This window comes from Ochotona curzoniae, unplaced genomic scaffold (genome assembly GCF_017591425.1).
Source record: "Ochotona curzoniae isolate NIBS_2020 unplaced genomic scaffold, NIBS_Ocur_1.0 scaffold_1852, whole genome shotgun sequence".
In the NCBI taxonomy this organism is placed as follows: Eukaryota; Metazoa; Chordata; class Mammalia; order Lagomorpha; family Ochotonidae; genus Ochotona; species Ochotona curzoniae.
Genome location: NW_024467087.1, coordinates 27,581,958 through 27,605,602, shown reverse-complemented (window position 1 = coordinate 27,605,602; position 23,645 = coordinate 27,581,958). Strand labels below are relative to the sequence as shown.

At 44.5% G+C, this 23,645-nt stretch overlaps 1 protein-coding gene across 1 annotated transcript in view; it reads right to left on the bottom strand.

Annotated features, from left to right (window-relative positions):
- Positions 1–23,645, bottom strand: part of AMOT (angiomotin) — a 70,248-nt gene that overhangs the window by 29,671 nt on the left and 16,932 nt on the right. Inside the window, exons 3-8 of the mRNA XM_040999529.1 lie at positions 21,732–21,861; positions 18,817–19,750; positions 11,400–11,901; positions 7,477–7,621; positions 5,748–5,840; positions 1,685–1,830 (exon numbers count right to left, since the gene is read on the bottom strand). Coding sequence (XP_040855463.1) covers positions 1,685–1,830; positions 5,748–5,840; positions 7,477–7,621; positions 11,400–11,901; positions 18,817–19,688 — 1,758 coding nt within the window. The 5' untranslated portion in view covers positions 19,689–19,750; positions 21,732–21,861. The remainder of the gene's footprint in view (positions 1–1,684; positions 1,831–5,747; positions 5,841–7,476; positions 7,622–11,399; positions 11,902–18,816; positions 19,751–21,731; positions 21,862–23,645) is intronic.

Here is a 23,645-nt window from a genome sequence, read left to right as displayed (position 1 = left end):
CGGTTCTAAACCCGGCAGCTCCACTTCCTATCCAGCTCCCTGCTGTGGCCTGGGAAGGCCCAAGGCCATGGGATCCTGCCCCTTCGTGGGATTCCCAATACAAGGTTCCGAATTCCTGGCTTCAGATCAGCACAACACCAGCCGTTGCGCTCACTTGGGGAGTGAATCATTGCATGGAAGATCTTCCTCTCTGTCTCTCCTCCTCTCTGTATATCTGCCTTTCCAATACAAATATATAAATCTTAAAAGAAAGCAGAAGGAAGGAATTCATGAGGTAAAATATTTCCAATAACTAGAACCACTACGGGAGGGAAAGCAGGCAATGAATGAAGGCAGGAAAGATATTTCACAATAGTCAAAGCGCTATTTGGTCATAAATAATTTATTCTAGCTCAAGTTTATAAAGCTTTCATCTTTCAGATTCAAATTTTACAGCAGAAATTAGCGAGAGGTGAAATTTCCTTTACCAATGACACTGTAACATCAGTGCTTGGTTTAACCCACTCGTTCCCTGAGTGTAAAATATGTAACAATTGCTAGGACTTCGGTGCAGTGACAAACCGTGTCCAAAACTGATGAACAGCAGGTCAGCAACAAAGTTCTCTCTCTTTCACAGGCAGACAATTTAGGGCTGTAATCAAATAACACCTATGGCAAGACTAACCAGATACATATTAATTAGGTACAAGAGAGATTTGCTCTTCTTTCTCAAGTGAAGGCTCCATCCTTATGCCCGAGTCACTGACAAATCCACCCTACTGTATAACTGCATCCTAGAAACTAGCCGCTAAGGTGCAGCCTGGCTCTCAGCCAGTGCAATCCAACATAAACTGCAAACTTGCCATGAGTCTCGCCCTGTTCCAGAACTCACAACACTCATCTGCCAAGAAAGTCCACAGCAGAAGACATTGTCATCAAGATACATTTTTTTTTTTTTAGCGTGAGACAGAATCGGCATATTTGAAAACATTCAAAACCATTTCCTAGCTCTTCCCAAAACAACACTTGAAATTTTCTTAAGCACAGGAATATACAAGGAGTCTTCGAAGAGTTCATGGAACAGTGGGCATTTAGCCCAGCAGTTAAAGCATTGTTCGGGACACCTGCATCCCGTATCAGATGCCTGGTTTCATGTCTCAGTTCTGCTTACACTTCCAGCTTCCTGCTAGCGCACACCCCGCTAGGCAGCAGGGGATAGCTGATGTGGTTGGTTCTCTATTACACATATGGGATATCTGTATTAATTTCTTACCTCCTGGGTGTTTGAGCAAGGATTACTCTTTTAAAGTTTATCACTGACATGAATGTCTTAAAGCCATTTTTCATGAGCTTTTTGAAGGCTGTGTGTGTGTGTGTGTGTGTGTGTGTGTGTGTGTGTATCTGTCTGCCTATGTATCATGAGCTTAAGGCAAGTCTGGATAGGCATTGAGAACTTATTGTGTGAGAAACTAGTTGATTATATGAAGACCCTGGTGATTTCCTCTTCTGAAATAAAAAGAAAGAAACTTACAGAGAAAAGAAACTGCACTCCACCATTATCAACCCAACTATAACCGGAAGCTGCGGATGATCCCTCCCTGTTAGTGGATTGTACAGTTAGTTGCCTCCACGCTGGGGAGACCAATATTCTTGAATTCTCAATTCTCCAGGTCCCAGATTCAGATGTAATCTGACAAAACCATACCTCTTCTTCCAGCTTCACAACCTTGGCCTGGGCATTGCTCAAGGCCTGGTCTCGGATTTCAATGTGCCGCCTTTGATCCTCATTGGTAGAACGGGCAGTGGCCAACTCTGCTTCCAGCTTCTCCTTCTCCCGCTGACTTTCTTTATCTGCCAGGACACAAAATAGCAATACTGCCATTCCATTGCCACTCCACTGCATTTTCTGAGTAAAACTGACACATAACCCCCCACCCCCATTAATACAGTCTACTCTTGTAGCACACAGCTCAAAGAATGAGAATTCTCAAGATCTGGTCTTTATCAATGGCTCAATTGCTAGAAAAGTCACTAAGCAACAATTCCATGGCTGCTGTGCAGAAGTAACAAGAAAGTACATATAAAGTACCATGAAAAGAATGAATTATTAACAAAGAAGAATACACATGCACATGCACGCACGCGTGCGCACTCACACACACACACACACACACACACACACACACCAGAAGAGCAGCCCAGGGAATTTTCTCGCATTGTTTTCTCATGACAGTACATTAAACAGAGCTAAAAATGTCATTTCATTAGCCGGTTAAAACTTCCAATTCCTCCTAACAATCCAAAAGCTAAACAAACTGAAAATTCAGTGACTCTTCTTAGATCTGAAGAAGGAAGACCAAAAGGAGGGCACACTGCTGCCCTCAAAATTGGAGAGATGGATACAGAGAATCACAACTTGGAGGACAAGCCCCTATACAAAAAATTTCCAAGGGAATCACAGGCAGGGCGGGAAAAGTTGCATTATATAATTAATGAGCGGCTGCAGACCTGCGGCCCACAAAGCCTCCCTGAGTACTCCAGGAGACTTGGCCACAAGGAAGCTCCCACACTTTTGTGTTAGTTTTAACTTCAGGAGCTTGGCCAGGTTCTCACAGTAAAAGATCAGAGAAATATCCCCCAGTGTCCTCAGCAGAGGCAGGCAAGAGGTAACTGTTATGAAACATGCCAAAGCATCCTGTTCTTCTTAAGAAGGCTTGCCCACAAGATAAACTATTTAATCAGAGCCTAAATTATCGGTGTTTTTTTTTTTTTTCCACACAAAGTCCAGCCAACCTGGAAAAAGGGAAGTATCCTACTCTAGGCGGTTCTAGCACTCTATATGAGAAAATGCCTCCTTCCCTCCCCCCTCCACCGACTTCAGCCTTCTCTAACATCCTTGAACCTAAAGGGATGTGAAAAAGAAAAACTAGGAGGCAGGCACTGAGGAGCACAGGTTACATGGTTGCAGATCTCAGCTACTCTTGTTTCCAAACCTTCTTTCTGTTATCGTGCCTGGGAAGTCAGCAAAGGACTGCCCAAGTACTTGGGGCCCTGTAACCCATGTGGGAGATCCAAGCAGATTTCCCGGCTCCTGGCTTTGGTCTGGCCTATCCCCAGCCTTTGAGGCCCTGTGGGAGGAGTGAACCAGTGAGTGTAAGTTCTCTCTCTCCTTCTCTCTATAACTCATTCTACCTTTCAAATAAATAAATGTATCTTAGAAAAAAAAGCAGAAGCACTTGTGAATTTCACAGTCCAGTGAAATGAGCTTACTGAAAGACGGGGGGGACCTAATCATAACACTGAAGGAAGTTTCTCTTCCTCCCACACCTTACCGTCAAATCACTAAAGACCTATTTATTACAGTTCCTTCCCCGGCTCCTGACATTTGTGTCTGCCATTCAACAATAACAAAAATGATAGGGTGTACCAGTGAATACACAGAACATCAAAGTGAAATTATCAGTCTCAATTGAAAAACAACTACAATTAATATGCTGAATGCTTTAATAAAAAAAATGGACAGCATGCAAGAAAAGAGATGGGCAATATAAGTACAAAACTGGGAATTACAATAAAAATGCAGCAGAGTTAAAATGCAGGTAAAAATAGCCTATTTAAATTTGTAACGGTTTTTAAGGCTCAAGTGAGATAACATATTTGTTTCAATGAAAGAAACATTAGAAAGCACAAACACCAAAAGAAATTACTACATCAAGATAATCATCATCACCATGATCAATAATGAAAGAAAATCCGTACCTTCAAAATATGTCTTTCATTGTGATGTGACAGATTCTGAATACAGAATCTGTTTTTAGAATGAGCAGGTTGAGACTCACCCACTTTATGAAATTATCAAGTCTATGTCTGAATCCAGAATTACATTACAGCAACAAATGGACCATGAACACATGTCCCATGCCTTCTATCTTAACTAGGTGGGACAGACCTCATACCAGAAACTCTAATGAATAGTTTTGATGTGGATTTTAAGATCAGAGGCCATTCCTCTCGACAACTTGAACTTCAAGTTTGTAGGAGAAAATTCAACAGAGGAGCCTTGCCTTGTGACTTTATGTATCTATTCAAGTGTACCTTGGAAAGAAATGAACATTTGTTGAATACTTATTGCATACCAGGCATTGAATTAACTTAATCCTCAGACGGTCAAACCAAGAAAGGTATTATTGTCTTCTCCATTTTGTGTATGAGAAAATGGGGACCTGGAGAACTTAACTAACTTGCACAGGATCCCATAACTGTGAAAGAAAAGAGAAAGAAAGAGAGAAAGAGAGAAAGAAGGAAACAGAACTGAACCAGGGAGACATTCAAGAAAGATATCTTTTCTCCTGCCACAGTCCCAACCACACAGGGTAAACATAATTAAAGAAGCCAAAAGTCATGATCTCTTCCTTGCCTAATTCTAGAATCTTCTGGCAATCATTTGCCTTGCTGTTCATGTAGTCCGCCCTGTTACACTACCACTTCTTACAGACCCCCAGTGGCACTCCGAGCCCACCTGCCATAGCAGCACAAGTCCACACAGCCAGGGCAACAAGCACAGGTTTTGTATTTCTCTAGGAAGCTGCCACCCCCTTTTTGCCAACAAACTAGCTTCCAGGGTAACTGTGACACCACAAAAGCAACTTCAGAACAATTCACACCAGGCGCTGAGGACACCAGAAAAACGACATTCCTAGCTCTAAGACAAAGGAGCTGGAGGCTCAAGGGAAAGAAGGAGAAGAAAAAAAAAAAAAAAAAAAAGAACCCATTTTGAAGGCAGAGCACAACAGAGCAACCCAGGAAGGGAGGGGTGTATTGTAAGTGAAGATCAAACAAACTTGTAAAAGCTGACTGGAGGCTGTGTGGAATGACTTGAAAGGGTCATCTGGAGGCCCAGCAAAGATGGTAGAGACTGACAAGTCCCCACCAAACATGACCACAGCCACAGCTGCATGGAGAGGGGCTGCGGGTGGGGTAACCAACCATAGGCTTCACAGAAAGGAGGACAGTTCATCTGTGTCCCCACCCCCACCCCAACCCCAACCAATTCTTCCTGTGGACTCAATCCTCTATGAAGTTTTTAATGGTGGTTTTATTATGTCAATCAGAAAGCACTGGGCATTGTCTAGCTGGGTGGAGTCCGCTAGGGACTGATAAAGAAGAGGATTAATTCCTTGTCCTTGTCCCAAGAATATTTCCACACAAAGAAAACATTATTATGAGTGAGACACAGCCTGCTCTGCCCCACACCCTCTAACTGTGCAGCTAGTTGAGGCCTTAGGAGTGGCTCCCTCTAGCTGCCTTTGCAATCTACCAATATATGATACTACCAGCTGTATCACTCGGGGAGACCCAGGTGCTTGCTAGGCATTCCAAACATCACTCAAATATCCAGTATGCTCATCTCATCACTGTGAGAGGCAACAGGGAGACCCCACTAAGAAAATCTCGCCTACATTCAGCGATCTCATAGGCCTTTCCTCCACTAACCACAACCCCAGCCAGGCTCTCTTGGGCCTCTCTGGTTGAGTATAGAAGTCATTTGAAGTCACTAGATGAACATTTGTTGAATAAGTATTGCATATCATCAAGCAACCTTCCTGGCCTAAGAGGAAAAGAACAGAACCTTCCAATTTCATGCCTGAACAAGAAAAAAGAATCCCCAGGTAACATTCACATTCATTCAACTAGGACGTTGAAAAAGAACGACGTGACCTTTCCACACCATGTTCCCATCCATACCTGCACCTGAGGCTTTCACTTACTTTTGGCGAAGAGCTGAGAGATGGTTTTCCTGGTATCCTCTGACCCCTCATACTCCTTCTCTGCAAGTTGCTTGTTGGCAGTCTCCAGTCGCTCTGTGGAATTTGGAGACAATCAACAGGGCCCCAAATTAAAAATTCCAAGCACAAGCTGTTTGCCTTCTAAATACTGACCTTTGGCAAAAAAAAAAAAAAAAAAAAAAAAAAAAGCCTGCTTCTTGTTAAGTAGAAATGGGTGACAAAGACACACAGACAGAAGTTTGCAAATGTGAATCCCAAGGCCCTTTTAGCCCAGGGCAGAAAAGATGAAGCCAGTACTTCAACGCTTTCATTGTTTATTGCAAAAACTTTAGGTGCACTAAAAACAAACCAAAAAATCTAAGTGCTAGAGTAGGTGCTTGGCCTAGTAGTCAAAATGCCTATATAGCATCTTGCTGTGCCTGAGTTTGAGTCCCAGCTCTCTTTTCTTTTTTTTTCTTTCTTTTATTTTTTTAATAAGACAGATCCCTTGGGCCTGTGAACCAACTGTATCTTGTGGGGTTTTTTTTTTTTTAAGAGTTATTTATTTTTATTGGAAAGTCAGATACACAGAGAGGAGGAGGGACAGAGTAAATCTTCCATCCACTGGTTCACTCCCCAAGAGGCTGCCATGGCCTGAGATAAGCCGATCCAAAGTCAGGAGCCTGGAGCCTCTTTTGGGTCTCCCAAATGGGCGCAGGCTTCCAAGGCTTTGGGTCATCCTCGACTGCCCTTTCAGGCCATAACCAGGGAGTTGGATGGGAAGCAAGGCCTCCAGGACATGAACTGGCACCCATATGGGATACTGGTGCATTCAAGACAAGGACTTTACCCGCTAGGCTACTACCACATTGGTCCCCCAACTCTGCTTTCAATCCCAACTTCCTGCTAGTGCAGACACTAGGAGGCAGCACGGATTGGCACAAGAATGAGTATCCCTGTCAGTCAGTTGGGAAAACTGTAGTAAGTTTCTGGCTTCCAGGTTCAGCTCCATATGATGCAGCAGGTTAAGCCATTGCCTGTGATAACAGGTTGTCATATGGGTGCCGATTCAAGTCTTGGCTGCTCTACTTCTGAGCCAGGTTCCTGCTAATGCGCCTGAGAAGGCAGCAGATGACAGCCTGAATGCTCAGGCCCCTACCAGCCATGTGGGAGACCCAATACTGTCTGTTAAGCACATTTAGGAAGTGAATCAGCATATGGAAGATCTTTCTCTCTGTCTCTTCTCTCTGCCCTTGTCTTTCAGTTTAAAAATATTTTTTTTTAAAAAAAGAAATATTTTCATTATCTCCAGTGTCGTCAGGTGAAGGTAAACATAGGGAGGGAATGTACTCCAGAAGTAAGAAGAGGACACCATCATTTCAAGCTTGCAAAGCCAAAATGCATGAATGTATCAATCATTTCAAAGGAAAAGAAGCCTCATCAATTGTGGGGGTGAGCCATGTGGGTCCAGAAGTCCCCAAAGAGAACCTGCCTGACTAACACATCAGCTCCTGACTCTGAAGGCTAGTCAGGCACATATCCCTACTTTGATTAAACAAGCTTGAGACCAAGTACTATGACAGTCACCCAAACTTAATCTGGCATGGGACCTGCACTTGACCGACCAAACCAGTGAGCTGGAGAGCCCCAAAGCCAAATCCTCCTCAGCCTTTGCTTTTACCAGCCTGCAGCTGTTCCGGCAGCAGGAGCACAAGGCCCTCAACCCCCTCACCTCTCAGATCCCTGTTGAAGTCATGCATCCTTCGAATCTCGCCTTCCAGCTTGTTTCTCATAGCTTTCTCCAAGGCCTCTCTCTTAGAGGATGATTTCACCAGGTTCTCGTAGGCCTCCGAGACACGCTGGATTTCAGTCTCCACCTGAACAAGAAAAGGGAACAGTGGTAATAGGAGGAAGCTAATGAGGAAAGAGGGTCTCAAAGTATATATGCAAAACTTTGGCAACAGCTTCCTTCAGGGCTTACAGATGGCCAGGAGACAAATACAACACGGTCAGTTTCAAAGCAGGTCTTCCAAAGTCAACCATAAAATCAGTAGTTAACTCATGGCATTATTAAGTTGCCTCGGGCTAAAAGAAATATACTTTCTGCCTTAGGAGAAGGTGGTAAGATAAAATTTCATAAATATGGTTATAAATCTTAATTTCTTAATAATAATGTATATATAGTATGTACATAACTTTATCCCAGTGCATTCAAAGGGATAACTTGGCAGGGAGAAAATTGCCAGGGCCAGCACCAAGGCTAGCAGGCTAAACCTCCAACTGCTACACCAGCATCCCATATGGCTGTCAGTTAGAATCCCGGCTGCTGCACTTCTGATTCATCTCCCTGCCTGTGGCTTGGGAAAACAGCAGAGAACAGCCCAAAGCTTTGGACCCCTGCACCCATACGGGAGACCCAGAAGAAGCTCCTGACTTCTGGCTCCTGATTGTCTCAGCTCCAGCCTCCATGGCCATTTGGGGAGAGAACCACTGGATGGAAGATCTCTCCCTCTCTTTCTTTCTAACTCTAAATTTCAAATAATAATAACAATAATTAAAAAACTTTAGAAAGCGGGAAAATTATTTTTGCCCAAAATCAAGTCAGTGGCAGAAATACACCCTAACAATGCTAAGCTTGAGCCTTATGGTGTAAGTTCAATTCCACTTGACGTTTAATCAGGAGCCAAATGCTTATATCAACTCTACAAGGCACTGGAGGGTGTATAAATATGGATGAAAAACACCATCGTTGTCTTAAGTCAAGTCAAGTGAAAGAATATAAGGCTTAATACAATGGTCTTTAAAGAAAGGTAGTGGTGTTATCAAACACATAGAAGGAAGAAGTTATTCCTGGTAGGGAGAAGGGGGAGGGAGCAGAACAGTTTCTGGGAGGAGGTGCCATTTAGAGACAGGGTCAGATTTCAATGAGCAGAGGTGAGGGGAAGCATATTCTATTCTGAGTGAGCAAGATGTATTCCCAGTCTAATTTGGCTGGACACAGTGGGGGACACGAAGGGAAGTTGGCAAGATACGGTTGCAAAGAGATTGGAGTCAGATCATAAAAAGGGTTTTAATGCTAGGCATTTGGACTTTATCCCGCAGTCATTGGGAAACCAGTACAGATTTTTGGACATAAATTCATGATTGGAGCTGTATTTTATGACATCCTTACAAATCTCATAAAATGAAAAAAAAATCACAAAGAATCTTGCCCTGAATAACCCAGAATCAGGAAGAAAATAAAATATTCCTGTAACCAGTATAGCCCCACTGCACATAAAATAACCAGCGGTATTTGCATATCATTTGTATAAAACAAATAAATCCCATGGGTATTAAGCAACTTCCAAGTTAAATTTGACTCTTGCAACCATGCTGTATTCCTTCTCAATTTTCCACTATCCTCAGGAACAAAGCCTAGGGTGCATTTTGTGGAAAAAGACCAGGCCCCCAGTGGGACGCTGGGCGAAAGGTTAGGTTACCAAACACCTCAGATTCAACCTGCTGCCTTCGCCAATATTCTGCCTGAGACAAGGCTGCCTGCAAACAAATGAGGCTTCAACCACAGAAAAGAGCAGGCTTGAAAGTGTTTTTCTCCTTGCAGATGGCACCAAGATAGCAGCACAGAAGGTGAAAACTGGTGAATGGCATTTAGAGACAAGATCGGCAAGGCCTGTGCCTGATGAAATTTTTGCACAAAATTCAAGTGCTGGGTAGAGAAAATAAACATTTCCATTTGAAAGAGCAGGCTTGGTGTTGGTGTACTCTGGGCTGCTTTCAAACAGGGAGGTTTTCCAGCTCCCCACCACAGGCCATGCCTGGAAACCATTCCCTTCACGCAAGGTATTCAGACTGCTATTTACAGATTTAAACCAACCCTGCCTGGAACTGCTGTTGGGGTACCTTACCCTCCCCAAGATGAGTGGCACATCTGTCAATAAGACCTTCCAAGAGAAGAACTCACAGAGCATACATCCTGGCTTGGGCTGGCTGGTGGTGGTCTGTGTGATGATGGGGCACTGCCGGCAGGTTTCTAGACTATTCTGTCTACTGTTCCCATTGTGACCTTCAACCTTCCCATTTTTCCAGCACCACCTGCAGTCTACCTTATTCTCCTTACTTCCCATTTCTTCTACTCCACATGTCCCTCTACTCCATTTCAACACTGGTACGACACCCGCCCTGCCACCCCCAACACTCAAGCTGTGTTAACTACACTTACTAAAGGCAGCTTTCTCAATCCTAGGCAATGAACAATGACAAAACTCCTATTCCTTTTTTTTTTTATATACCCCCTCCCTCTCCAATCTCCTTGCTTTTCCTCAAAAAGAAAAAAAAAAAGCATCACATACCCTTGGGCAAAGAGAAATTTAGGCAATGTGGCTCAACATTCGGCAACTGCAAAGATGGGTCAGCACCGCTTCACAGAGAGTTTGAGGTGGCTGTCAGCAATGGACCTAATAAGCTACACTGCTTTGATGCCTGGATACACATAACTTACTGTGCCAATGTGATTGGTGGCATGGGGGACGGAGAGTTAGTGCAAAGCCAGGGAGAAACAGCTTTCATTTGACCCCACCCACCCACCTCCATGCAGATTTAAGGAAACTACGGGAAGGAGAGCATTCTGACATAACTGAGGCTAATCCTTCCTTTCCTACAGCAACCAGAGCCAGCGCTCACAAATTTTCAGCTTCACTGAGGCCCCTGAAATTTCCACTCCTGGTGTATCCTACAGACAGCTGTTGAACAAGGCAAGGCAGCTTCTTTCCCCTCCCTCCTCCTCTACCATCTCCCTTTCCTCCCTCAACAGGCCACTCTGTAGGATGATCAAACCACATGAGCTCCACGATGACAAAAAGCCTCAATAAGGCCGTCCAAGTCATAATTCTGTATTCACCAAGAGGCACTGAAAGCTCAGAACTAAGGTTCCTAGCTTGGAGCACTCAAGAGCTAAAGTCCCAGCTGCATGAGACAGTAGGGGTCCAGGGAAGAATGTGAACTGGGGACACACACTCAGCCTAGGGCTGTCACCTGTCATCCAGCTGTGATGCTAATCCCACACCCCACACACCAAGAAAGCAGATGTTAAGTCTGAGCTTCAGGGAAGGACCAGAGGAAAAAAAAGTTAAAAAAAAAAAAAGGGTGGGGGGTGAAAAGAAGTTACTGTGAGAACAGGAAAGTATGCTTTCTCCAGAACCAGACACCATACGCTCTAATTTCAACTCACGTGATTGTTTTAGGAAATACGGTTTATATTTAGATTCAAATTCGTATTTCAGGAACTATAATGAAGACAAAAAGACTTAAAATACTAGCAAGTCCACCACCTTCATAGGCATCACCAGTATGCTTGATGATCTCAGAGAAAAGTACCCCTACCTTTTGGGATTCTAGAACAGTGTGTTAAATTTTCCTTTGGGCTATACTGAGAAAATGGGTAATGAATTTTTCGTGTTTCCTAATTGTAAAATGTTACTTCTCCTAAGCAGGCGGGAGACATTTTCCAATGTTTGAATCATACCTAACCTGGAGATATAAGAATCCCAAAGATTGGCCTATAAGTAACACAGGCACCCACAGGCAGAGATCTTTGTACGCATATTAAACACATCCCATGAATAAGACAAGCTAGCACCCCAAGAGAATCCTCACCTTCTGCAGTCTTGCCACCTTCTCGTAACACCCTTCCAACTCCTGCCGCAGGTTGCGATTCTCATCGGAGAGGATCTCCACCATCTGCTGGGCTCTGGAAACAATAGCAAAGGGGTCTGCCGGCATGGGCTGGTAGGAAGCAGACTGCTGAGCTCGAGGCATGGCTGAATAGGTGTCTCCTGGCTGCGGCGGCTGCTGGTGATGGTGGTGATGGTGCGACTGCTGTTGCTGCTGTTGCTGCTGTTGCTGACTCAGGCCAGGCTGGGGAAGACGAAAGTGATCCCCTTGGTGAGCCTGATTAGGAAGAAAGTGCTGCTGTGGTCGAGGCAGGTGAGCTGGGTGATCTCCTTGGCTTGGCACCAGGGGAAGTTGAGCAGGAGACAATCTGGTCAATGGCGGAGACTGCAGCAAAGGCAAGGAACCGCCGGACGTCAGCGAAGAAGTAGGGCTGTGAGGCTGAGAGTTCCTGGCTGACAGAGGCAACGAGATGTCCTGTGCCGGCCTGCAAAACAAGAAGGGTGGGCTTAGGCCAATTTCTCTCAAGACACTGAGAGAGAATAACGCAAGCAAGTGACCTGAGGAGGCTTTTAGTGCCTTTAGACATCTACAAAATGAGCTGGCAGAGCGATACAATCTCTGCAAAGACTTCTCCAACCCCGCCAGGAGACTGCCGGACAGACAGAAATGTGATTCCATGACGGATAAGCTCCAGGCATTACGAAAACCTAAGTGATGCACGTCTTTGCTCTCATTGCTCACGTCTGTGCATTTTAAGTGATTTTTCTATGGGGCAATTTTCATGTCACTGTTTTAAGTTAAATCTTTTCTGACATTATGTAAGTGACCTAGTACACATAAAGATTCAAACTCAGGAAATAGGGTTCAGTTGCACAGAAGGGAACAACAGAAGCCCCCGTCCCCCAAAAGTATCAACTTGCTATTTGTAACTCCCTAAGATATTTTGTCAAAAAAATTACTTACTTGACAATATGTGGGTACTTATTAAATTAGAGACAAATAATTATTGTTCACTTCAATGGTTCACCCAACAACAATATCAAGTCAGAGACGGCTACTGGCCACACCATATTATTTTTTATGTACTACATCACAAAAATCTAAATTCTAGAAAGACCATCAAAAAGACTTAGTCCAAAAAAAAAGATGGACTTAGGGCCCGGCAGCGTGGCCTAGCGGCTAAAGTCCTCGCCTTGAATGTACCCAGGATCCCATATGGGCACTGGTTCTAATCCCGGCAGCTCTACTTCCCATCCAGTTCCCTGCTTGTGGCCTGGGAAAGCAGTCGAGGACGACCCAAAGTGTTGGGACCCTGCACCCACATGGGAGACCCAGAAGAGGTTCCTGGTTCCCAGCGCCGCACCGGCGCAGCACCGGCCGTTGCGGCTCACTTGGGGAGTGAATCATCGGACAGAAGATCTGTCTCTCCTTCTCTATGTATATCTGACTTCGTAATAAAAATAAATAAAGTTTTTTAAAAAAAGAAAGACTTAGTCCAACTCTGACACTGGACAGGAGAAAACTGAGGCTTATCTTCCAAATACGAAGAGTGCATTACTAGCAGTATCAAAGTATAATACTTCTTTCTTAATTCCCATTTTCTGGCTTGTTTCCCCTGCCAAAGTACATTGATTTCTATGCACTGATGTTCAGATTCCTAGCCCACTGCTTCAGGACATTTCTAGGAGGAGCACTTTGGTTACATCACTTAGTGCGGCTCCCATTTTTGTCCTTAATTATAAGGTCGGTTGCTATTATCTAGGTACAAATAACTCTTACCTAATGACTACCAGCCATTAGCAATCCATGCAGGCAGGTGCATTACCCCCTCCATCGCCGCTATCAGGAACATCTGTCAGTATTCCCTGAAGACAAAAAGCTTGCTCACCCCCAGTCTATGCCCAACTAACCTCATATGCTCCCCACGTCCTGTGGCCACTTGTCCTACAGTTGATATTTCTCAATCCAGGAAAGACAGATGGCTAAGAGCATGGGATTTGGATCCCAACTGAGAAAGTCTGGAGACTTCTCCTGTTGCTTACCAACTATTTAACCTTGCTCAGGTTTCTTAATCTGCAGGAGCCTGTTTTGTTCCTGAGGTTGCAAATAAATTGCAAAAAGTATCAGCATCTTCTCGTTTTCTTTTTTTTTGTTTGTTTTGTTTTGTTTTTTAACTCAGGAAGAATTACATGAGTCTTATCTATCTCCCCATTGAGTTGACCTTGTTAGCGATTTTCACTTACAGGATAGCTGTGTAATTTTTGTATTAAATTGCATAAAATCCCTTGTGGAACTGGGACAAATCATGAGGAGCAATTAACTTTTAACTGGCAATCCAGACACTAAAGCACATGCCCCACACACAGTGTGAGAGAGAGAGAGCGAGCGAGAGAGAGACTCCTGCTACCATTATTTTTCATTTACATGCCCCTAAAAGACAGCATCACCCTAAGGACTTCCTGTATCTGTGATCATTCCAAACATGTGCTCATGGATATGCAGCAAATTATACATTCACAAGAGCTCTCAAAAGCTGCACAAACCCTGACTTCTTGTCCCTTAAATCCTTCTATGTTTTTGGTGTGCCTACATTCTTTTAATTTCATTCATGTGTCACTATAAATAATGACCAAATACTGAAGCGGTCATACAAGCTACTAGGGCCCAGAGGAATTTATATGGTACTCATGATTACAACTGGAAAGCTGCCACTATCCCTAATCTTTCTCTCCAAGTTCTCAAAACACTCGTCTCATTAAAAGCCCAGGAGCTGTTCATAAACTGATTCGTGAAGTTTCCATTGCCCAGGCTGTGGAGCTTCAGACTCCTCACAGGTGAAAGTGGGAAATGTGCTCTCTCTCTCTCTCCTTTTTATTTTAAAGCTACTAAAACATCTACACATCTCTAGAATGGAAAGAAAATATCCTAGGATTTGCTGGGAACTTTTGCAGAAAAGAGGGGCTTAACTTCCAGCTTGCTCATGCCAGCTCTCAAAATGGAAGAGAAAAAGTCACTAGCTGGATTTCCATATTCTTTCCCAGGACTTTGAAGCCCAAGATCTACTAGTTATTTTTCTTTGAAGACTGAATGCCCAGTTCTCAACCTGATTTCCCCCACAAAAGCTCCCCTGGGCCTCAACAGGCAAACAGCTTCTGCCGCATCTGGAAGGCACCCCCCATGCCCCCACAGCATATGGCTTCTCTCCAGCCTCAGGAAAGAGCAGACCACAAAGATTTGCAAGGAGATCTCCAGAATCAGAAAAGCCCAGGACCAAGATAAACTGGCAGGCAGCTGCCAGGCAGTTCCCTGGGGCTGGAAGAGGAAGCAGATCTCAATGCACTGAGACATTGGGACAACCAAGGCCATATGTCACTAACAGACTGACAACTAAGTGAAGGCCTGGGCAGTTGCAGAAAAGGACAAGGGCCCGAAGTGAACGCTGCCTGGGCTCCACCACTTCGCCCAGGACAACAAACAGGACACTATCAACACAGAATACAGAAGAGGGGACTCAGGGAAAACGGAGGTAGGAGAGAATGACAGGGGAGATGACGGGAAGTCAAACTGCCCAAGACTGAATCATCGGAACGGCAAAGCTCCTAAGAAAAGCACCCGTCAGGTGAGCCACTCACTCTGTGTCCTTCCAACCACAAAGCGGCTGGACTGCTCCCCGAGGACACATTAACCAGGAAGCACAAGTCACCAACAGACAATAGGATCACGTGTCCCCAGGAAGCCCTGACCGACCTCCCTGGCCCTTCCCTCCCTTCATCCTGCTCCTTCCTGCCTAAGACGATCTGGGCCAATGGTGTCCCACACGTGTGCAGAGGCCCGGGAAGAAAGTCACAGTCCTCCCAGCTGCCAGAGACCCAAAGGGAAAGTAAAAGCTCCCAGCTGACACAGCACCTTCCACCCCTGTCACCTCCCAGACTTGGAGCCCTTGGGTTTCCCTGCCTCACATGTGTGGGTGCACACATTGTACTTCCCTTGCCTGCTGGTGTGCAAGCCTGTGTGTGCACACACACACACACACACACTCTCTCTCTCTCTCTCTCACTCACTCACTCACCAGAGAAGACACCACCGACAGCCTGGAACTCCGTTTCTCCTCACCAGAAAAGTTCTGCTGCCCACAAAAACTGTACCCGCGCAGGCTCGGCGAGGGAGAATCTACAAATGCTAGAGTGGCTGCAAACGCCCGATGGTTTCTCTTGCACAACCAGCTCGGCTGTGAACTAGAGTCAGGCCCCCTCAGAGGCCACTGCACAAGGATTTCAAGAAACCTCAGATCTGGGCAGGATTTCAACAATTGAAAGGAGGTGGCTGCTTTGTAAACAGAAATGATTTAACTTTTAAAAGCACTTGATAAATGCATAAACCCAGCATGCAGAAAAAGCTCGGCACTTAGGAAGACAAAAATTCAGAAATTTAAAAAGTCTTCAAATGGTTTGGCCCTGCTTTCCTTGTGCAGTTCTGGGCACCCAAGATATTTATTTATTTATTTATTTTAAGTTGGAAGGAAGGCATACTGAAGATGAAGTAATCAACGGATTGTTTTCAACGTTGTGCTCATTTTAACAGCAAATTTTCAACATTTCACTGCACCTCTGAAAGCAAGCCATTTCTTTATTTTTAACTGCAATTTATTTAAAAACTTGCTTTTCATCCTGATCTCTAAACTGCTGATTAAAAACTAGAGCTATCTGAAGCTAGCAGCAGTTACTTGGAAAGATACTCCACAAGCTATAGGAGAGATTTCCTAAAATTTCATAGAAAATGCCTAGTACAAAAAAAAACTGTTCATGAATTTCAATTTCTGCACCAGTAACGGCATTTACCAAAGCAGTTAAGCTGTTGTAGGGACACTCACAAAGTGCATGAGTTCGAGTCCCAGCTCCCTGTTAAAGCATAACTGGGACCCAATAGGTGGTAGCTCAAGTATTTGTGCTCCTGGCACCCACATTGAAGACTCTGACTGAGTTCCTGTCTCCTGGCTTTACCTTGGCCCGACTCCGGTGGCTGTAGACATTTGGGGGCTAAAGCAGCACATGGGAAATCTCTTACTGTTTGACCATCTTTTTATCTCTGCCTCTCAAATAAAAAGATATTTTTAAAACGTACAATTACACCAAAATACACTTATCTTTCAGTTCCATTTTGCGTGAACTATTTGAAGTACATTTCAGTGGTTAGTTGATTAAAGGAGGACAGAAGAAGAGGAGAAAGGAGACGGGGGAAAGTGTCTCATCACCTAAAAGCAGAACACTTCAGGAAAGCAGGTTAGCTACCTCCTATTACCAGTAGTTGATCAATATTAGGTGTCACTCCCTCAACTCAACATCTGCAGAAATTTCACAGCCAGAAATTGCCTGATGGGAGAGCCAAACTTCCCCCAAAGCATAATCCAACCAGCACCATTTTAGGCTGGCTTATTAATCAAGTACATGAAGCACTATGCTCTCCCCCTTTCTAAAGAAATTTATCTGTGTAAAAACATTGATCAACAAAGCACAGGTGAGTCTGGATTCTGTTGCTCTCTAGGATGGAGAGTGGTCCACTGATACCTTAGGAGGAAGAAACTACCTTTGTCGAAAACAAATGCAGCTGAATCATTCTGCTTGGTTTCATCAATATAGTATGGAGGCAGGGGGTGGGTGGGCGGTGGGACCTTTGTCTCCTTGTTATTTATCTAGGCAGATCAAAGAGCTTTTCCATCTAGCTTCAAACACTGTGGAAGTCTTTGCAGATCACAAGCAATAGGGTAAATGAGTTCTGAAAAATCTTTCCTGGGAAGGCAGTCCAAGGTAAGTAGGGCTTTGGCTTCTACTCCACACCCTAGTCTACACACCCCTCTCCCAACAGGCAACAGACATCAACCAATCCAGCCAGGGAGGGGATCCCACATATTCTTCCATACTAAGAGGGAAAGTGAAACACTGCTTCCCCACTCTCCAGCTTCACTGTCATTTGTCCTGCTTGCTCAGGCTTCCACGAACCCAATCAGTGTAATGGGCCAAGACACCTTGGATGTGTGATTTCACTGGGCACAATCAAATGAAATGGAGGGATCTTGCTCTCATGTAAACCTGAAATTCTCTGTCCATTCCAAGACACTTATCGGAATGTAAGCTCCTGCCCTTTGAAGGCTACCCAGAGAAGGCTGAAAAGGGTTAGGAAATCACCATGGATCAAAGGAAGGAAAAAAAAAAAAACCCTGAACTGGCCACAGTAGGAATGGTGCCCAAAGTGAATTGCCTCTGGCTAAAACAGGGCCTGGAGGAGAACACGAAGCTCCAGGAAATCAGATGTCTTTTCTTACCTTCACCCGCCTCCACCCACCCACCCACCGAGTGCCTTCGCTCCTGAGTCACCTGAGGAACCTCAAGCAAAAATGTTCTTTCCCAAATGAGCAAGGAGAGCACAAGACGTAAAGGACTTTGAACCTGATGGTCACCCATGCTTACCCAAGAGCGCAAGGCAGGAACACCACACGTAACTGACATCACTGTTGGCCACAGTTTAAGCTTTTTTTCCATCCCATATGCCAAAATGCTACACATCAGTGACATGACCCAAATAGTAACAGGAGCAATAACAGAATCATGGAACCATCAAGCCTAGTGAGTAGAGTCATGGGACCATAGGCCTTTGAATAATTAATTAGGTATATTTCAGAGGAACTCAATTTGTGAAGATGTCATGGCGATATTTTCCCTTCCATTTTTATCATCTCACCAAAATTTCTAGGATATGATGAATTTCTCTTAGATGTTAGAAAACGTAACTGGCAACTAACAAACTTAAGAGAAAGATGAAACAGTTCAGACTTCATGATCTTCAAGGAAGTACAAGGTAAGTAACCTTTTCAACATGCACAGATATAGTTATCTCGACTGTAATATCTGGATGGTCGTTTGGTTTCCAAAAAAAAAAAAAATGACAGTAATTATAATGAATGGGCGACAGATTTGTTCATTAAAATGGAGGGGAATTCATGGAAGCGATGGGAAGTTTCTGACTAATTCCATTCCAAGATAATTTCCTTCTGCTTCTAAAAGAAGGTCTTAATTCACAAGAAGAAAAACACTGAGCTTTGCGTTAACATCCTAGAAGACAGGACAACAGGTAGCAGTTGAAACTGAGATGCATGGTCCTGTTCATCTACTAGGTTGTTGAGGCTATGCTCAACACACAAAACCAAGGGAATGTTAACATAGGGCCAATTATGGCTGAAGAGGATTGAAATTCTGATTGGTAGGCCATTTATGAACCAGGTATGAACCTTGTAGAGTTGGGTTATACCAAACACCTGCCCATTCTTTCTCTATGACTCCCAACACACAGCAGAAGCGGTTGGTTGGGGATAATGTCAGAAAATGACAGAAGTGAACTCTCTTACCTGGCTGCTCCATACTCAGGGGGATGCTGATATCTCATCAGTTGCCCCTCTGTTCTCCCTGGCTGGTTCAGGCGATGCTCACTATAGAAGTGCCCTGGCTCTTGGGGCTTACACACTACAGATTGGGGTGGCATGCCCTTGAAGGGATACTCTGGTGGGGGGCCTCGGTGTTCCATGCCCTTCAGGCTATGTTGGTTGACAGGTGGCCCTTGGGCCTTGTAGAATTCACTGGAACTTGTGGGATTCTTGTAGAGATCATTGGTCTGTGATGGGGAGAGGGGAGCACTGGTAACAGGTGGATGGGCCTTAACTCCACTGGTGGCCAATGACATCTGCATTAGTCTTTCACTTAAGGAGCGGACATGGCCTTGCTTCAGATCTCTGAGTCCTTCATCCTGGTGCATCTTCCCAGGAGTGAGCCGCTGAACTGATGGACGTCCCTCTGTCCTCATCTTCTGGTTGCTGACTCCTGTGACATAGAAGGCAGCTCCAACACTGGCATGCTGTTGTCCCCGAAAATACTGGGACTGCACTTTGGCTTCTTCATAGGTTGGGAGTTCTTCGTTATTCTGCATTCGAGGGGACAGCTGTTTCTCCATGATGGAGTTTTCAGACTGGATTTCCTGGCCCTGGGGTTCTTGTCGAGCAGCGTGAGCCACAAGCTGTTGATGGTGCTCTTGGGGACTCAACACATCATTCTGAGGGCCTGGGTTGCCAGGCGCACCAGAGAAAGGAGGGCCATTGCCTGTAGCCTGCTGGTGTATGGCAAGAAGATTGCGATTCTCACTAGGATTGCCATAGCGAAGCTGCTCCTGTAACAGACGCTGCAATACTGTAGTTCCTCCACTTGGCTGTTCTTCAGAATTTCTCATCTCTATTGCTGGTGGTGCCTTGTGAAGAGAGAGAGAAATTGGGCACTTGGGCTGCCCTTGACCTGGGAAGGGGAAACAGGAAGCTTAACACTCGGTTGATGGATAAAGCAGTCCTTTAAAAGGGAAGAAAATAGGCTTTTATGGGTGAGGATTCCAGTGTCGAATGAAATGGAGAACTCAGTCTAGAATTAGCAGATGAATTGTTGGGGATTCCAGGCTGTAGCATTGACCTAAGGAGGAACACAGAAGCATAACGGCTCCGTGTTTCCTCTGTCACTTTTAGCAGCAGTTAAATATGCCATTTAAACTTCTAAAAAGATTGGGGAAACCTGGAAGAGTCAAATGGGCTGATCAGAGTGGACAATTTTCCAAGGTTCTTATGGGATTTGTCTTTCTGCATTCTATTTAAATTAAAAATCAATTTTATGGGTGTTGAGGTGAGTGCAGGACAGTGGGGGAACATTCCCCTGTACACAGTCTGTAAAGCAGTGCTGCATGGGATGGGAACTCTAAAATGCTAAAGACAAACTAAAATAGGGGTAGCTATTTAGCCTAGTGATTTCAGACACTGACTAAGATATCCACATCAGAGTAGCTAAGTTTGATACCTGGCTCCAGTTCCTGACTCCAGCCTCCTGTTGCTGCAGACCATGGGAGGCAATGGTGATGGCTCAAGTGGTTGGATTCCTGCCACACAGGAGGGAGACCTGGATTGAGTTCACAATTCCTGGCTTTGACTTGGCCCATTCCTGGCTGCCACGGCACTGGAGGAGTGAATGAGCAGGTGGATACTCACTCTATCTTTCTACCTTTCCAAAATAATTTTATATTTGTTTATATTTTATAAATATGTTTTTTTAAAAATAAAAGGTGAAGAAAACTCAGCTTGCACCAGAAAGAGCTGACCCCTCCTTAAGGCAAATATTTTTCTCTCATCTCATAAGACTCTGAAATACCTTTTAAAAACTTTTTGGTAATGTCTACTTTGACTCGTTAGTAAGAGGAGGACTAGGAGTAATTAACCGACAAAGTCTGTTATTATTGGGCAGGAGGAGGGTAAGGGGAAAATACCTCTTTAATTTGTAGTATGCCTCTGACAACATGAAGTTGAAAATTTGGTAAGGATATAAATATCCTATCCACTCATCACAGCACCAACCCCTCTAAAGGGATCTTATGGTTTGAGTAAAACAGCTAATCATCATTAGAGCACCTTAAGACTCAAATTCTAATCATACTAATGATTTGTGGAGTAACCTAAGCAACATGGTCTCTCCTGGACTTATATTTTTCCATCTGAAAATCAGGTATGTGACTGTCCTTTCTCTCCCTCCCTCCCTCTCTCTAGCTCTTTTTGCACTGTCTTTTTGGTGGCACAAACTCTTCAGAGGTTCAAAAATTCTTTGGGCAGAACCTGTCATGTTATATACTAAAACATGAACATTCAATTATAAGATTCTCACTCGGATGATCTTAAGTAATTGCTAGAGGATGAGCATGCTATCGTGGGGAAAAGTGTCACAATAAATATCAACCTAACCAGTGTCAGGATTTGAGACGAGCATTCTGGAATACTGCTCCCAGGCCCCTATTTCTGAGAGTCTATGCAGGCTCAAATCTCCCCGGAAACATGAACCCCTAATCCCTTTCCTTTAATCACACAGGGAGAGACCAAGAACATGTGTGTGGGAGATGGAGAGAGATCATCTCCTTTGTTACTTGGTGATGATCACTGTTGCCTGTTTCTAGTTGTTCGATTTGGACCCATAATTTCATTTGTCATTTACATCTGGGAAGTGTATACCAAGGGGCTGAACACCCTGCCCCCTTGTCACTGCTCCCTCCCTCGCAGTTACCTTTTGGGACACCTGTATTTAGACGGTCAAACTGGAACTTTCTGATACACTCACAGGAATCACATCCTGTCTGGCAGGAGATACAGACCCTGAGCCACCCTGGCCCCGGCAAGAATACACCGCCCCCTCCCCGGCACAGCCACCCCACCCAGCAAATACACACACAAACACAGTCGGTGGTCCATACCTATTTCTGCTTTCTTTTAGGCGTAAAGCCTTGCTCAGGAGAGGGAATTCTTTCTTATGAGCAGCTCCAGAAACCGCCCTAACACTCAGGATCAGGGTAAGCGCCGCCAAGAGTTCGACCACTGGTCTCTCTGAAATGTTCAGGAAGGGGAGGGAGGGAGAAATAAAAATGTCGTTTCGATCTTGCCACCAATGGCCAGCAGTTAACTATTCCAGCCCTTCCAAGGGAAGGACTCCTCCTTCCATGATGCTTGGCTTTTAAATCAGTGGCAGAGTCTATCTCCACAAAGGCGGGAAAGAAGCCAGCCACACTATCCGGCAGCTGTATGCAGTCAGGAGGCCATGCCAGTCCCCAGATGACGGAACCGCTCAGGTCTGAGGCTGGAAAGGATTGCAGTGTTCCAGCCTCCCGGTCCCAGAGAGACACTGCGGCCATGCCCACTTGCAATGGTGGATGATGATGAAACCACCGTCAGCTTTAGAGAGGCAGCCTTTAAATTGCTGTCAGTAGCCAGTTAGGTTAGTGAGGCTGCCTGCCCCACATACCAGAAGGGAAGGCAGTCAGGATAAAGCATGTTTTGAATACAAAGAGAGAGAGAGAGGGAGAGAAAAGAACATTCAGGGAGGCTCTCTGTTTGACTGTCTCAGGCTTGGATGGGCAGAAGGAAAACATAACTTTTTAGCCAAGTCATTAACTGTTTATTGCGTAGTGGCTTTTCCAGAAATTTTCCGGTCTCATGCTAGACATAATGAGGGCTTACAATGACACAGAAAATAGAGTTGTTGAACTTATGGAGCTTACAGTCTGATCATCTCATTGATGGCCTAGCCATTCTTGCTGCAGTCAGAAAACAGACTGCCCTTAACTCAAAGCAGCCGCCCTTCTCTTAGCAGCACACAGTGACACTGGCTTGTTCAGAACTCTCTCTGTACCCTTGCTTGAGCAAAAGGAAACTATTAGACTTACATTATAGCTGCCAGATGCAAACACCCCATAGATGTGGATTTGAAATTGTCCTTATTTACAATTTCTGCTATGACCTTCTGAAAAGCCATGCAGGTCCAAGCAAATGGTTATCAAACTTAAGTGTTTGTGTTTAGGTGAGAGGCACACGAACCATGTTCCTTTCTTGTGCCCCAGCCTAACTGTGACTCATTCAAATCACTTAAAGGAAAAGCATTCATCTGCATGAGAGAATCATTTTGCGGAGCAAGGCAGTGCAGAGGAAAGCTTCACATGCAGTTCTGTATTTTGGGATCACGTCCAAAGCATTCACTTTTTTTTTTTAATCCACAAAAACCACACAGTGATTAATTTAACATTATTTCCTTGCAATGTTGCCAAAAACAAAGTGAACAGATATAGAGTGAACAAACACGGAAATTTGTCTTTCCAGCTTGCTTGGGCCCAAAGTATAATCACCATTCAAAGCACAATCACCTCCGATCTGCAGCAAAATTATTAAAGGGTGTCTCCCCTAATCGCAAAGCAGAGGAATGACTTTTAACTGGACTCGCAGCAGGGCTGTTACCAGAGCTGTGGTAAATAACCACCGTTGGTTCTATTGTACAATCCTGAACAAAGCATTTGTCATTTTTTGAAGTGAAACACCAGAAAATGGCCCAAGGCTGTACGATTTTTTTTTTCCAGAACAGACTGGATTCTTCAGACCATTTGTGACTGGTTTTCTCCTGACACCTACCTCCTCATGGAGAAACCTACTTGGGCAAAGTCTTACCCTCTTCACTTAACTTCATTCTTTCTCTCTTGTATCCTTTCCAAAACACAAATCACTTTACGTCCATGGGACACAGACTGCTTCCCCACCCCTGTCATTTTCAGTTTCTGTTTAAAAGAGGAAAATACATCAACTTCAGAAAACAGCTTTTCAGTTACTGATGTTTCACTGAAACA